Consider the following 17340-nt stretch of genomic DNA (forward strand, 5'->3'; position numbering starts at 1 on the left):
TGTCTACCAAAACTATCTGACAAGACTCCTTCAAAAATGAGGGAGAAACTAAAACATTACCAGACAAAAACAGAAGGAGACAGATTCCACTACACCTGCCCTGAAATAAGTGCTAACTTCAGGTTGAATGAGAAGGGACAGTAGACAGGAACTCAAGGCCATATGAAGAAATAAGATTTCTAATTAAAGTATACATGGGCAAGTATAAAAGCTAGTATTATAATTTTGATTTGTAGCTCTACTTTTCATTTTGTACATAATTTAAGAGACTTAAAATAGTTACTTGTCTATGTTTTCAGATGCACAATACTTAAAGATGTAATTTTGTGACATTAATAACCAAAAGGGGGTGAAAACAAGGTTATATATAAGAAAAGAGTTTTTGTACTCTTAAGCTGCCATAAACTCAAATTAGAGTGTTATTAATTTAGGATGTTAAATGGAATCCTTAAGGTAACCACAAAGAAGTAGCTATATAATAATACAGCTATGAGGAATAATAATATAATACAGGAAATAATAATACAGGAAATGAGAAAATGTTTTATTACAAAAAAATTCAACTAAAACACAAAAGTCACATCGAAAATGAACAAAAAGCTAAAAGGCACATAAATAGTATGACATTAGTCCCTCAATAATTACTTTCTGGATGGCTCAGTCAGTTGAGTGTCCGACTTCAGCTCAGGTCACGATCTCTTGGTTTGTGAGTTCGAGTCCCACAATGGGTTCTGTGCTGATGGTTTGGAGCCTGGAGCCTGCTTCGGATTCCGTGTCTCCTTCTCTCTCTGCCCCTCTGCCACTAATGCTCTGACTCTCTCTCTCTCAAAAATGGATAAACATTAAAAATAAATGAATAAATAAATAAATAAATATAGATGGATTAAACTCCAATTAAAAAAACAGAGATTAGTGAAATGGATTTAAAAACATGACCTAACTGCAGTCTACAAGAGACTGACTTCAGATCTAAAGTAAAAGGATGGATAAAGATATTCCATGCAAATAGTCCCCAAAGGGAGTAGTGGTGGCCATACTATCATTATACAAAAAAAGACTTTAAACCCAAAAAGCTTACAAGAAACAATGAAGGACATTATCTACTGATAAAAGGTTTAAAATACATCCAAATTAAACAGTTATAAACATTCATGCATCTAATAACAGAGCCTCAAAATATATTCAGCGAAACACAACATAACAAAATGTATGTGATGCAACAAAGCAATGCTAAGGAAATCCATAGCTGTAAATGCTTACCTTGAATATATAAATATAAATATATGAAATAAACATTCTAAAAAGACCTAGGAAAAAAATAAACCTAAAGCCAGTGGAAGATTAAAACTGAAATAGGCAAGATAGTGTTTCAAAAAGATTTTAAGAGTGGAAAAATCTTAATTAGAACATGAAAAAAAGGTTCCAACTTACTAAAAGCAGATATAAAAGTAGGGGCATTAGTAATTATTCTACAGAAATAGAAGATTAGAGTACAATTATGAGCAGCTATAAATTGGATAACCCAGATGAAATGAATATATTTCCTAGAAATACAAGGAGTGAATCATGAACAAATAAAATCTATATGGACCTATAACTAGGAGACTGAATTAGTAATCAAAACCCTCCCAACAAAGAAATGCTCTGCAACTGAGGCTTCACTGAAGAATTCTATCAACCATTTAAACAAGAAATAACACCAGTCCTCAAACTATTCCAAAAAATTCAAGAGAAACTTGCTAACTCATTCTATAAGGCCGGTATTACCTTGGCACCAAAGCCAGACTACAAAAGAAGGGGGAAGAAAAGCTATAGCTTAATATCCCTGATGAATATTAATGCAAAAATCCTAAACAAAGTATTACCAACTGAAACATCACATTAGAAGTTCTATATACTTTGAACAAGTGGATTTATTTCTACAATTCAAGAAGAGTTCAACAAGTGAAAATGAATTAATATACTATATTGACAGTATGAAGAGGGAAAAACCCATATGACAACATCAACTGATACAGAAAAAGCATTTGACAAAAATTTGACAGGATTTTTTATTTTTTAAAATATTTTTAAAAAAATATTTTGAGAGAGAGAGAGAGTGGGAGGGACAGCATGAGCAGGGGGAGGGGCAGAGAGAGGGTGAGGGAGAATCCCAAGCAGGTTCTGCAGTACAGAGCACCACCCTATTACAAACCAACAGTGGCCCCAGACTGATCCTTTAACAGCACAAGGACCAAACCCCGACCACAACAGGCAAAGTAGGCCACTGCAGCTGACTGAACTGAATGCAAATTCAGTTCATTAGGATTTACACAACCCACATAGCAGACACCCCTGAAATGCTTGGTTTTGGGGAACAATGAACACTGCACTATAGAGCACCACAGTACCTCTTCTTCATAAGGCCACTGCTTTAAAGATCAGGAGCTTTAGCTGACTTTCCTAACACAGAGAAACACAGAGAGTTACAAAAAATTAGGAGAAAAAGGAATATGTCCCATTGAAAGAACAGGACAAAAATCACAACAAAAGAGAAATAAAACAGAGAAGCAATATACCTGAAAAAGAATTCAAAGTAATCATCATAAAGATACTTATTGGACTTGAGAAAAGAGTGGAGGACATCAGTGAGACCCTTAACAAAGATTTTTTAAAAAGAACTAATCAGCGATGAGAAACACAGTAAATGAAATTAAAAATACACCAGATGGAATAAATAGTAGGCTGTGGGAAGCAGAACAGCAAATCAGGTACCTGCAGGGGAGAGGAATGGAAAGTAATCAAGCTGTGCATATGAGAGGAAAAAAATTATGCAGAGTGAGAATAGACTTACGGAACTCAACAACACCACCAAACATAATAACATTCGCATTATAGGGATCCCAGGAGGAGAAGAGAGAAGGGGGCAGAAAATTTATTTGAAGAAATAACTGAAAACTTCCCAAATCTAGGGAATGAAGCAGAAATCCAGATCCAAGAGGCCCAGAGATCCCTCAACAACTTCAACCCAAGAAGGTCCACAACAAGACACAAGTAATTAAAATGGCAAAAAGTAATAAAAAAGAGAAAATTTTTAAAGGAACAAAGATAAAAGAAAGCAAATAAATAATGGGAAACCCCATAAGGCTATTAAGCTGATTTTTCAACAGAAACTTTCCAGGCCAGAAGGGAGTAGCATGACATATTCAATGTGCTGAAAGGAAAAAAAAATCTGCAACCAAGAATACTCTATCCAGCAAGGTTATCATTCAGAATTGAAAGAGAGATAGAGAGTTTCCCAGACAAACAAAAGAGTTTGTGACCATTAAACCAGCCCTACAAGAAATATTAAAGGGGACTACTTGAATGGAAAGAAAAGAGCGTGAGAGTATCAAAAGTAGGAAACACAAAAACAGTAAAAGCAAGTAGATCTGTAAAAATCAGTCAAGGAACTCACAAAATAAAAGGATATAAAGTATGATACCATAGACCTAAAACATGGCAGGGTGGCGGGGAGGAGTAAAGATTGGGTTCAAACTTAAACAACCAGAAATTTAATATAGACTAATATATAAAGAAAATGTTATGTACAAACCTAATGGTAACCATGAATCAAAAAACAGTAATAGATATGTGAAAAATAAGGAGAAAGGAATCCAAGTATATCGCTAAATAAAGACAACTAATCATGAAAGAACAGTGTGAGAGAAGAAAGCAACCACAAATCAAGTAACAAAATGGCAAAAATAAATATCTATCTATAATTATTTTGAATGTAAAAAGATTAAATGTTCCAATCAAAAGACATGGGGTGATGGAATGGATAAAAAAAAAAAAAAAACAAGACCCAACTATATGCTGCCTACAAAAGACTCATTTCAGACTAAAAGACATCTGCAGGTTTAAAATGAAGGGATAGAGAAGCACTTATCATGCAAATGGATGTGTAAAGAAAGCTGGGGTAGCAATACAAAATACAAATAGACTTTAAAACTAAGACTGTAACAGACAAAAAAGGACATTATTTAATCATAAAATGGAAAAATCCAACAAGCAGATCTAAAAATTATAAATATTTATGCACCCAACAGGAAAGCATCTAAATACATAAAGCATCTAGTAACAAACATAGAGGAACTAATCGATAGTAATACAATATTAGTAGGGGACTTTAACATCCCACTTACATTAATGGATCAGCCAAACAGAAAATCAATAAGGAAACAGTGGCTTTGAATGACACACTGGACCAGATGGATTTAACATAAATATTCAGAACATTCCATCCTAAAGCAGCAGAAGGCACATTCCTTTCAAGTGTACATGGAACATTCTCCACATAACGGACCACAAAAGAAGTCTCAAGAAATCAAAAAATATTGAGGTCATACGATGCATCTTTTCTGACCACAACATTGTGAAACTAGAAATCAACCAGAAGAAAAAATCTGGAAAGGCCACAAATACATACAGACTAAATAACATCCTACTGAAAATGATTGCATCAACCAAAAAATCAAAGAGAAAATTAAAAAATAAATGGAGACCAATAAAATGCAAACACAACAGTCTAAACTCTTTGGGATGCATCAGTCTAAACTAAGAGGGAAGTTTATCAATACAGGCCTACTTTAAGAAGCAAGAACAATCTCAAACAACCTAACCTTACACCTAACGGAGCTAGAAAAAGAACAAACAAAACCCCAAATCAGTAGAAGGAAGAAAATAATGAAGATCAGAGCAGAAATAAACAAAATAGAAACTAAAAAGACAATAGAAGAAATAACACCTGACATCACAGAAATACATACAATTGTAAGAGAATTTTATGAAAAACTGTATGCTAACAAATTGGACAACCTGGAAGAAATGGATAAGTTCCTAGAAACATATAATCTCCCCAAATTGAAGCAGGAATAAATAGAAATTTTGAACAGACCAATTATCGGCAAGGAAATTTAATCAGTAATAAACTCTCAGCAAACAAAAGTTCAGGGCCAGATGGCTTCATAGGTGAATCCTACCAAACATTTAAAGAAGAGTAAGTACCTATTCTCAAACTATTCCAAAAAAATAGAAAAGGAAGGAAAACTTCCAAATTCATTCTATGAGGCTATAGTTACCCTGATACCAAAACCAGATAATGATACTACAGAGAAAGAAAACTCCACACCATTATCTCTGACGAATGTAGATGTAAGAATCCTCAAAAAACATTACCAAACACAATCAATAATACATTTTAAATAAATCGGTCACCGCGATCAAATGAAAGTTATTCCTGGGATGCAAGGGTGATTCAATAGTCCCAAATCAACAAGATACAACACATCAATGAGGATAGGAAATATACAATCATCTCAATAGATGCAGAAAAAGCATTTGACACAGTATACCATCTATTCATGATAAAAACCCTCAACAAAGTAGGTTTAGAAGGAACATACCTAACATAATAAAGGACATCTATGGAAAACACACAGAAAGAGAAATTAAGAAAAGAATCCCATTTACAATTGCACCACAAATCATAACAACACGTAGGAATAAACTTCACCAATGTGGTGAAAGACCAGTAATTTGCAAAGTATAAAACACTGATGAAACAAATTGAAAAGGACACAAACAAATGGAAAGATATTCTGTGCTCATGGATTGGAAGAACAAACATTGATAAAATGTCCATACTACCCAGTCTACAGATTTAATGCAACCCCTATCAAAATACCAGTATTTGTGAAAATATTCTAGCTCTAGTAAGAACTAGAAAATTCTTAAATTTACACGTAACCACAAAAGACCTGAATAGCCAAAGCAATCTTCAAAAAGAACAAAAAAGCTGGAGGTATCACAATTCCAGATTTCAAAATATACTACAAAGCTGTAGTAATCAATGAAACAAAGATAAATGGAACAGAATAGTGTAGAAATAAACCCACACTTATATAAAGTCAATTAATCTACAACAAAGGAAGCAAGAAACTAATATGACACAGAGAAGAGACAATCTCTTCAACATATGGTACTGGGAAAACTGGACAGCAACATGCAAAAAAAAAAAAAAGAAAGAAAGAAAGAAAGAAAGAAAGAAAGAAAGAAACTGGATCACTTTCTTACACCATACATAAAAATAAACTCAAAGTGAACAGAAGACCTAAATGTAAGACCTGAAGCTGTAAAAATCTTAAAAAGAAATCATAGGCAGTACTGTCTTAGACATCAGGTATAGAAATGTGTGTGTGTGTGTGTGTGTGTGTGTGTGTGTGTGTGTGCAAGGGAAACAAAACCAAAAGGAAACTATTGGGACTATTTCAAACTAAAAATCTTTTGCACAGCAAAGGAAACCATCAACAAAATGAAAAGGCAACTTACTGAATGGGAAATGATATTTACAAATGATATACATCACAAGGCATTAATATCCAAAATATAAAAAGAGCTTATACAACTTAACACCAAGAAAATCTGATTTTAAAATGGGGAGAAGAACTGAATAGACATTTTTCCAAAGAACACATACAGATGGCCAAGAGACAAATGAAAAGATGCTGAATATCACTTATCATCTGGGAAATGCAAACCAACACTACTACTAGCTAAACTACTAATAGCTAAAATCAAAAATACATGAAATAACAAATTTGGCAATTATGTGGAGAAAAAGGGAACCCTCATGCGCTATTGGTGAGAATGCAAATTGGTGCAGCCACTGTGGAAAACAATTGTACAAGTCCCTCAAAAAATTAAAAATAGAACTACCCTACAACCCAATAATTCCACTACTAGGTATTTATGCCAGGAAATAAAAATGTTAATTTGAAAAGATATATGTACCTTATGTTTACTGCAGCATTATTATAATAGCCAAGATAGGGATGCAACCCAAGTGTCCATGGATAGATGAATGAATACAAAGAAGTGGTATATATATATATATATATATATATATATATATATATATATAATGGAATAATACCATTACTTAGCTATAAAAACAAATGAAATTTTACTATCTGCAACAACATGGATGGACCAAGAGGGTATAATGCTAAATGAAATAAATCAGTAAGAGAAAGACAAATACCATATGATTTCGCTCACATGTGTGATTTAAAAAATGAGACAAACATAAGACTCTTAAATACAGAGAACTAACTGATGGTTGCCAGAAGGGTGGAGGGTGAGGAAATGGGTGAAACAGATAAAGGGGATAAAGATACACTTATCTTGATGAGCACTGAAAAATATGTGGAATTTTTGAATTATTATACTATACACCTGAAACTAATATCACACTGTATGTTAATTATACTTTAATTTTAAAAATGGATCAAAGACCTAAATGTGAGACCTGTAACTATAAATCTCTTAGAAGAAAAATGACAAAAAGTAATGGATTTGGCGATGATTCCTTGGATATGATGCCAATGTCACAAGTTATCAACAGGATGCACAAGTTGGATTTCATCAAAATTTAAAACTTTTATGTAAAGAGGACACTATTAACAGAGTGAAAAAGCAATCCATAGGAGAGGATAGCTGCAAATCATTTATCCAACGAGGAATTAATATACAGAATATAATAAAAAACTAAAATGCAACACCAAAAGACAACCCAGTTCAAAGCTATAAAAAAGACTTGAATTAAAAGGTATTCAAAGAAGTTATATAGATAGCCAATAAGCACATGAAAAGATGTTCAACATCACTAATTATAACGGAAATGTAAATTAAAACCATGAGATGGGCATTAAGGAGTACACTTGTTGTGATGAGCACTGTTACATGCAAGTGAGGAATCACTAAATTCTGCACCTGAAACTAATATTATACTGTATGTTAACTAACCGAATTTAAATAACTTTAAAAAATAAAATAGACTTAAACATTAAAAAAACACCATGAGATACCATTTCACACTTATTAGGATAACTATTAACAACAACAACAACAACAAAACTATAATTGGCAAGGATGTGGAGAAACTGGCTTGAGGAAGAAATAGTTCACAGATGGGATGGTACATTGGGCCAGTGTTTTCTCCTTTGCCTCAACTATTTACTAGTTCAAGATTTTTGGTATTCAGAACATCCACAGCTCCAGACTACCCTACAATTCTTTATTTTCATACTACCTGAAAGTCACTATTACTTTGTTTATATTTCAGGATAACTTTACAATTGGAAAAGGCTGTCTGAAGAAATTGTCCTGGCCTAATGAATTCTTTATATTGTCCCTAATAAGATGAAAACCTCACATTCTGTGAAATCATGCCCTAAAAATGAAGCCTTAGAAGAGGTTTGGAACTTTGTAACTTAAGTGGTAACGAAAACAATAATCCTAAGTATCTATGATTATTTACACTGAGAATTAGTTGATCAATCTTTTGCAGGCTTTAAGTTGTGGGCTTGTGTTTCTTCCTTTCAGGTATAGGTTCTAGAAATCATTTCCTTTTAATAGAAAGCATTTCATTAATATTAAAAATATGATCCAGAGGTAGCCTTTTTAATAAATGCTCTTTTTGTAATCACCAGGTGAAAAGTCTTCATGGCTTATCTGTACTTGCAGCTCCCCCAGACAGCTTAGCATGGTCATAACTTAGGTGGTTTCTGAAGCCACTAACCTAGCCATTCCTTGCACTTTAAGGACTTTCACCTTTTTTTCTTAGAGTCTTCATATATTGTTAAGAGTTAATTTTTTCAGTCATGAGAAAGTTTGTCTCTCTTTGCTTTAACACATTAGCTTACTATAAAAATGATGTTTGAACCAGTACAACTTCCACACAGGACTTGTATCATTCCCCAACTTACCAGCTGCATATGAACTAATAAAACATGTTATGGAAACACACATATCTTGCAGAAAAGACTGTTTCATGGTATGGCAATTTCAGTCTTTTTTATTTTAAGGAAGAAAGAAGGATTAAATCCTATGATCTCTTTTACCTTATGGAGTTTCATTTTCTGCCTTTGTGACAAACAAGGAATGATTTTGTTCAGTGTGATATTTCTTCAGTGTTCTCCATGACCTATGGAAAATAAGAACTAAGATGTTTTCTCCATCTCAATTTTTCTTTATATGCATACCACCAATACATATAGTTTTATTTACATTTATAAACCCACTGTTTGTGATGTGAAGAGTTGAGGTAAGCTAGCCTAGAACATCTAAACAAGCCAGTTTCCTGCCTACAATGCTCATCAGAACACAGAAGAGTTGCATCAGCACCCCATTCAGGCCTCACAAATAGAAGTGTCCCTATCTTTCCTCACTGACTATTTTCTTTCATAGAATGAGAATACCACCACCTGCCTCACAACAGGAGTTAAGATTTCTATGAGATAACATGAAATGTCAGCCACAGTGCCTGGCATGTATAGGCATCTGATATTCATGATTATTTCATTACACTGCTTTCTTTGCATTTGAAGAGCTATACTTTCAGAACTAGAGCATTATTCCAATAGAGGGATACACAGTTACAATCTAAATGCACGGTAGGATTTCAGGCTGTGAATTTACTTAACAAACAAACATTCACAGGGTAGTTGATAAACTATTTGAATAAGGTCAAGGGGAGTTTCTTGGTGAAACTTTACAGATGAATGTGGTCCCAGACATTATCATTACAAATATAACAAAGAACAACAATGTGCAAAACCATTAAAACACATTTTACTCAATTATAAAATATAGGAACACATCTCAATCTCTTGATAACTCAAGTGATAATTTTGAACATATCACAATGCAACATCTGATAGCATCACTTAATAGTGGCATTTCTTTCGGTCTGCCTTTTTAATGTGATATATTATGTAACAGTATTTACCATTTGAATTTTTTTTTTTGAGAGAGAGAGAGAGAGAAAGCATGAACAGGGGAGGAGCAGAAGGATAGAGAGAGAGAGAATCTTAAGCAGGCTCCACCCTCAGTGCAGAGCCTGACACAGGGCTCGATCTCACAACTGTGAGATCGTGACCTATGCCAAAAGTCAAGATTCCCATGCTCAAATGACTGAGCCACCCAGGCACCCATAAATTATTTTTAAGTGTGCAGCTCAGTGGCATTTAGTACATCCACACTGTTGTGCAACCATTACCACCATCCATCTCTAGAACTTTGTCATCAACCCCTACTGAAACTGTACTCATTAAGTAGTAACTCCCATTCTATTCTCAGCCCTTGGTACTACCATTCTATTTTATGTCTCTATAAATTAGATTATTCTAGATATCTAAATGGAATCATACAGTACTTATCTTTTGTGTCTGCCTTATTTCATTTACCATAATGTCTTTTTCTTTTCAAATTTTTATTTAAATTCTTCATAGTTAACATATAGTGCAATATTGGTTTCAGGAGTAAAATTCAGTGATTCATCACTTACATACAACACCCAGTGCCCATCATAACAAGTGCCCTTCATAATACTCATCACACATCTAGCCCATCTCCCATCCACTTCCCTCCATCAACCCTCAGTTTGTTTTCTATCTTTAAGTCTCTTATGGTTTGTTTCCCTCTTTTTTCTCCTATGTTCATCTGTTTTGTTTCTTAAATTCCAAACATGAGTGAAATCATATGGTATGTGCCTTTCTCTGACTTATTTCGCTTAGCATAATACACTCTAATTCTATTCATCTCATTGCAAATGGCAAGATTCCATTTTTTATGGCTGAGTAATATTCCATTGTATATATACCACGTCTTCTTTATCCATGCATCGTTTGGGCTCTCTCCATAGTCTGGCTACTGTTGATAAGGCTGCTATACACATCAGCATGCATATACCTCTTCAAATCTGTATTTTTTATTATTTTAGAGAGAGAGTGCATGAGTGGGGTAGAGGGGCAGAGAAGAAGAGAAAGAATCTTAAGCAAGCTCCATGTTCAGTCTGGAACCCATCACGAGGCTCAATCCTATGACTCTGGAATCCTGACCTGAGCCAAAACCAAGAGTCAGACACTCAACCAACTGAGCCACCCAGGTGCCCTCGAATCGATATATTTATCCTTTGGGTAAATACCTAGTAGTGCGATTGCTGGATCATATGGTAGTTCTATTTTTAACTTTTTGAGGAACCTCCATACTATTCCCCAGAGTAGCTATACCAGTTTGCATTCCTACGAACAGTGCAAGAGGGTTCCCCTTTCTCCACATCCTCACCAACACGTTTTGCTTCTTGTGTTGTTAATTGTAGCCATTCTGACACTGAGGTGGTATCTCATAGTGATTTTGTTTTGTATTTCCCTGATGATGAGTGATGTTGAACATCTTTTCATGTGTCTGTTAGCCATCTGGATGTCTTCTTTGTAAAAGTGTCTATTCGCATCTTCTGCCCATTTCTTAACTGGGTTATATGTTTTTGGGGTGTTGAGATTGATAAGTTCTTTATAAATTTTAGATACTAACCCTTTATCAGATATGTTGCTTAAAAATATTTTCTCCCATTCCATACACTTTTAGTTTTGTTGATGATTTCCTTTGCTGTGCAGATTTGTTTCTTGGTGGAAGTCCCAGTAGGTCAGTTTTGCTTTTGTTTCCTTAGCGTCTGGCAACATGTCTATAAGAAGCTGCTCAGGCCAAGGTCACAGAGGTTGCTGCCTATGTTCTCCTCTAGGATTTTGATGTTTTCCTGTCTCACATTTAGGTCTTTTTCATCCATTTTGAATTTATTTTTGTGTATGGTGTTAAGAAAGTGGTCCAGTTTCATTCTGCATGTCACCAGCCAGTTTTCCCAACACCGTTTATTGGAGAGACTGTCTTTTTTCCATTGGATATTTTTTCCTGCTTTGTCGAAGATGAGTTGACCATATAGTTCTGGGCCCATTTCTGGGTTTTCTATTCTGTTCTATTGATCTTTGTGTCTGTTTTGTGCCAGTGCCATACTGTCTTGATGACTACAGCTTTGTAATATAGCTTGAAGTCTGGAATCATGATGCCTCCAGTTGTGTTTTTCTTTTTCAGGATTGCTTTCGCTATTCAGGGTCTTTGTGGTCTCCTACAAGTTTTAAGATTGTTTGTTCTAGCTCTGTGAAAAATGCTAGTGTTTTTTGATGGGGATTGCATTAAATGTGTAGATTGCTTTGGGTAGTATAGACATTTAAACAATGTTTATTCTTCCAATTCTAGATATCTAGAGCATGGAATGCCTTTCCATTTCTTTGTGTGCTCTTCAATTTCTTTCATAAGTCCTCTATAGTTTTCAGAATACAGAATTTTAACTCTTTAGTTAGGTTTAGTATGGTTTTTGGTGCAGCTGCAAATGGGATCAATTCCTTGCTTTCTTTTTCTGCTGCTTCGTTACTTGTATATAGAAATGCCACAGATTTCTGCACATTGACTTCATATCCTGTGACTTTGCTGAATTCATGTATTCTAGAAATTTTTTGGTGGAGCTTTTGGGTTTCCTACCTATATAAAGGATCATGTTGTCTGCAAATAGTGAAAGTTGAGTCTTCTTCCTTGCTGATTTGGATGCCTTTACTTATTTCTCTTGTCTGATTGCTGAGGCTAAGACTTCCAGTAGTATGGTAAATAATAGTGGTAAGAGTGGACATCCTTGCCTTGTCCTGACCATGGAGGAAAAGCTCTCAGTTTTCCTCACTGAGAATGATGTTAGCTGTGGATCTTTCAATCACTTACCATAAAGCCCTTGCTTTCAATTGTTTAGTGTATATATCCATAAGTGGAATTGGTGGATCACAAGGTAATTCTATGTTCAGGTTTTTGAGGTGCTGAAATACTGTTTTCTAGTGTGGCCGCACCATTTTACATTTCAACAACAACCCATCAAAGTTCCAGTTTCTCCACATCCTTGCTAACACTTGTTTTCTGTTTTGTGTGGGGTTTTTTTGTTGTTGTTTATTTGTTTTTATGTTTGTAATAGCCATCCTAATGGGTGAGGAGTGGTACCCCCTGGTTTTTGATTAGCATTTCCCCAATGATTAGTGATATATTTTTTAAATGTTTGTTTATTTATTTTTGAGAGAGAGAGAGCACAAGCAGAAAGGGGCAGAGAGGGAGGGGGGAAACGGAGAATCCAAAGCAGGCTACAGACTCTGAGCTGTCAGTGCAGAGTCCGATGCAAGGCTCGAAACTGTGAGATCATGACTTTAGCCTAAGTCAGACACTTAACTGACTGAGCCACCCAGCCACCCCTCCAATGATTAATGATATTGAGAATCTTTTCATGTGCTTTTTGGCCATGTGTATATTTTTGAAGAAATGTCTATTCAAGCCCTTTGCCCATTTTTGAATTATGTTGATTTGTTGTTGAGTTTTAGGAGTTCTAGCTTATGTGTTCTGGATACCAATCCCTTATCAGATATATGATTTATAAACATTTTCTCCAATTTCCTGGTTTGCAGTTTTACTTTGTTGATAACATATTTTGATGCATAAAAGTTTGTAATGTTAATAAAGTCCAATTTATCTAATTTTTCTTTTGTTGCCTGTGATTTTTATGTCATATCTAAGAAATCATTGTCAAATCCATTTTCATGAAGCCTTTCTCCTATGATTGCTTCTAAGATTGCTTCTAAGCTTTTTTAGCTCTTATGTTAGATCTTTTCCCAAGTAAGAGTCCAACTTCATTCATCCCTTTGCACATGGACATCCAGGTTTCTCAGCACTGTTTGTTGAAAAGCTGACAGGCTTTCTTTAAAACAACTTTACTGAGGTATAATTTACATCTTATAAATTCACCTTTTCAAAGTATACAATTCAACAAAGTTTAGTAATTTAGAGTTGTGCAACCATCACCACAATCCACTTGCAGATAATAATACCGTCACCCTTAAAAGATCTCATTGCCCCTTTGCAATCACACCCCATTCCAACCTGGAACCCTGGGAAACCACTTGCATAGTAACTTCAAGGTTCATCCATGTTGTAGCATCTATTTTACTATAAATGTAAGCTTACCAATGTGTGGTCTTTTGCATGCGGTATCAGTAAAATGGAGATTTATCCATGTTATACCATGTATCAGTAGTTTGTTCCTTTTAATAGCTGAACAGTATTTCACTTCATAGATACACTATATTTTATTTATCTACTAACTGGTTGATGAGTATTTGGATTATTTTCACTTTTTGGTTATTATGAAAAATGCCACTATGAAAATCATATTCAAGTCTTTTCTTTGTATGGATATACGTTTTCATTTATTTTGGGTAGTTATCTAGGGAAGGGATTACTGGGTGATACAATAAATGTATCTATACACACTGCCAAACTGTTTTTCAAAGTGTCTATACCATTTTTAATTCTCATCAGCTATGTGTTCCAGTTTCCCACATCCTTACCACTAGTTGTTAACAATTTGATGATAGCAGTGTTAGTAATAATTTCTATCTCCCAGGGCACCTGGGCAGCTCAGTCAGTTAAGCGTCGGACTTCGGCTCAGGTCACGATCTCCCGTTTTGTGGGTTCAAGCCTTGTGTCTGACTCTATGCTGACAGCTCAGAGCCTGGAGCCTGCTTCAGATTCTGTGTCTCCCTTTCTCTCTGCCCCTCCCCCACTTGCACTCTGTCTCTGTCTCTCAAAAATATACATAAAAAATTTCTATGTCCCTTATGACTAATGATGTCAAGTATCTTTTTGTGTGATTATTAGCTATTTGTATATTTTATTTGATAAAATGCTTATTCGAATATATTGTCCAAATTTTTTCTTTTTTTGAGGGGGAGAAAGGGAAAGATGAGGAGAGGGAGGGAGAGAGACAGAGAGAGAGAGAGATATTGGGCAAAGAGGGAAGACAGAGAATCTTAAGAAGTCTGCACACTCAGTGCAGAGCCAACACGGGGCTCCATCGCACAACCCTGTGATCATGAACTGAGCCAAAAACAAGAGTCGGGCGTTCAGCCTGAACCACACAGGCTTCCCATATTTTGCCCAAATCTTAATGGGGTTGAAAGAATTCTCATTGAGTTGAAAGAATTCCTTATTCCTCTGACTACAGGTCATTTATCAGATATATGATTTGCAAATATTTTCTCCAAGATAGGGGCTGGTCTTTTTATATTTATGATGGTATATTTTAAAAATTTTGTTTAATGTTTATTTATTTTTGAGAGAGAATGAGAGCACAAGTGGGGGAGGGCAGAGAGGGAGACACAGAATCCAAAGCAGGCTCTAGGCTCTGAGCTGTCAAGCACAGGGTGGAACGTGGGACCCAAACCCATGAACTGTGAGATCATGACCTGAGCCAAAGTCAGACCCTTAAATGACTGAGCCACTCAGGCACTCCTATAATGGTGTCTTTTTAAGCACTAAATGAAGTCCAGTTTATGGTCCAATGATGAAGTCCAATTTTTTTTGTATCAGTTGTGCTTTTCTCTTTTTTTTCTTTTTTTTTTTTTTTAAGGACAGAGGTGTGCTTTTTTTTTCAATATATGAAATTTATTGTCAAATTGGTTTCCATACAACACCCAGTGCTCATCCCAAAAGATGCCCTCTTCAATATCCATCACCCACCAGCCCCTCCCTCCCACCCCCCATCAACCCTCAGTTTGTTCTCAGTTTTTAAGAGTCTCTTATGATTTGGCTCTCTCCCACTCTAACCTCTTTTTTTTTTCCTTCCCCTCCCCCATGGGTTTCTGTTAAGTTTCTCAGGATCCACATAATGAGTGAAAACATATGGTATCTTTCTCTGTATGGCTTACTTCACTTAGCATAACACTCTCCAGTTCCATCCACATTGCTACAAAGGGCCATGTTTCATTCTTTCTCATTGCCACCTAGTACTCCACTGTGTATATAAACCACAATTTCTTCATTCATCAGTTGATGGACATTTAGGCTCTTTCCACAATTTGGCTATTGTTGAGAGTGCTGCTATAAACATTGGGGTACAAGTGCCCCTGTGCATCAGTACTCCTGTATCCTTTGGGTAAATTCCTAGCAGTGCTACTGGTGGGTCATAGGGTAAGTCTATTTTTAATTTTTTGAGGAAGCTCCACACTGTTTTCCAGAGTGGCTGCACCAATTTGCATTCCCACCAACAGTGCAAGAGAGTTCCCGTCTCTCCACATCCTCTCCAGCATCTATAGTCTCATGATTTGTTCATTTTAGCCACTCTGACTGGTGTGAGGTGGTATCTCAGTGTGGTTTTGATTTGTATTTCCCTGATGAGGAGCGTCGTTGAGCATCTTTTCATGTGCCTGTTGGCCATCTGGATGTCTTCTTTAGAGAAGTGTCTATTCGTGTTTTCTGCCCATTTCTTCACTGGGTTATTTGTTTTTCTGGTGTGGAGTTTGGTGAGCTCTTTATAGATTTTGGATACTAGCCCTTTGTCCAATATGTCATTTGCAAATATCTTTTCCCATTCCGTTGGTTGCCTTTTAGTTTTGTTGATTGTTTCCTTTGCTGTGCAGAAGCTCTTTATCTTCATGAGGTCCCAATAGTTCATTTTTGCTTTTAATTCCCTTGCCTTTGGGGATGTGTCAGGTAAGAAATTGCTGTGGCTGAGGTCAGAGAGGTCTTTTCCTGCTTTCTCCTCTAGGGTTTTGATGGTTTCCTGTCTCACATTCAGGTCCTTTATCCATTTTGAGTTTATTTTTGTGAATGGTGTGAGGAAGTGGTGTAGTTTCAACCTTCTGCATGTTGTTGTCCAGTTCTCCCAGCAGCATTTGTTAAAGAGACTGTCTTTTTTCCATAGGATATTCTTTCCTGCTTTGTCAAAGATGAGTTGGCCATACGTTTGTGGATCTAGTTCTGGGGTTTCTATTCTATTCCATTGGTCTATGTGTCTGTTTTTGTGCCAGTACCATGCTGTCTTTATGATTACAGCTTTGTAGTAGAGTGTAGTTGAATCAGTTATCAAAAATCTCCCAACAAATAACAGCCCAGGACCAGATACCTTCCCAGGGGAGTTCTACCAGACGTTTAAAGCAGAGATAATACCTATCCTTCTCAAGCTATTCCAAAAAATAGAAAGGGAAGGAAAACTTCCAGACTCATTCTATGAAGCCAGCATTACTTTGATTCCTAAACCAGACAGAGACCCAGTAGAAAAAGAGAACTACAGGCCAATATCCCTGATGAATATGGATGCAAAAATTCTCAATAAGATATTAGCAAATCGAATTCAACAGCATATAAAAAGAATTATTCACCATGATCAAGTGGGATTCATTCCTGGGATGCAGGGCTGGTTCAACATTCTCAAATCAATCAACGTGATACATCACATTAATAAAAGAAAGAACCATATGATCCTGTCAATCGATGCAGAAAAAGCATTTGACAAAATTCAGCAACTTTCTTAATAAAAACCCTTGAGAAAGTCGGGATAGAAGGAACATACTTAAACATCATAAAAGCCATTTATGAAAAGCCCACAGCTAATATCAT

At 35.7% G+C, this 17340-nt stretch overlaps 1 protein-coding gene across 1 annotated transcript in view; it reads right to left on the reverse strand.

Moving 5' to 3' along the window:
* Window positions 1–17340, reverse strand: part of LOC132668850 (pro-neuregulin-4, membrane-bound isoform) — a 111255-nt gene that overhangs the window by 1415 nt on the left and 92500 nt on the right. Inside the window, exon 4 of the mRNA XM_081795846.1 lies at window positions 8925–9007. Within this exon, the coding sequence (XP_081651972.1) occupies window positions 8991–9007 (17 nt within the window). The 3' untranslated portion in view covers window positions 8925–8990. The remainder of the gene's footprint in view (window positions 1–8924; window positions 9008–17340) is intronic.

Source organism: Panthera onca, chromosome B3, assembly GCF_046562875.1.
Source record: "Panthera onca isolate mPanOnc1 chromosome B3, mPanOnc1 haplotype 2, whole genome shotgun sequence".
Taxonomy (NCBI): Eukaryota; Metazoa; Chordata; class Mammalia; order Carnivora; family Felidae; genus Panthera; species Panthera onca.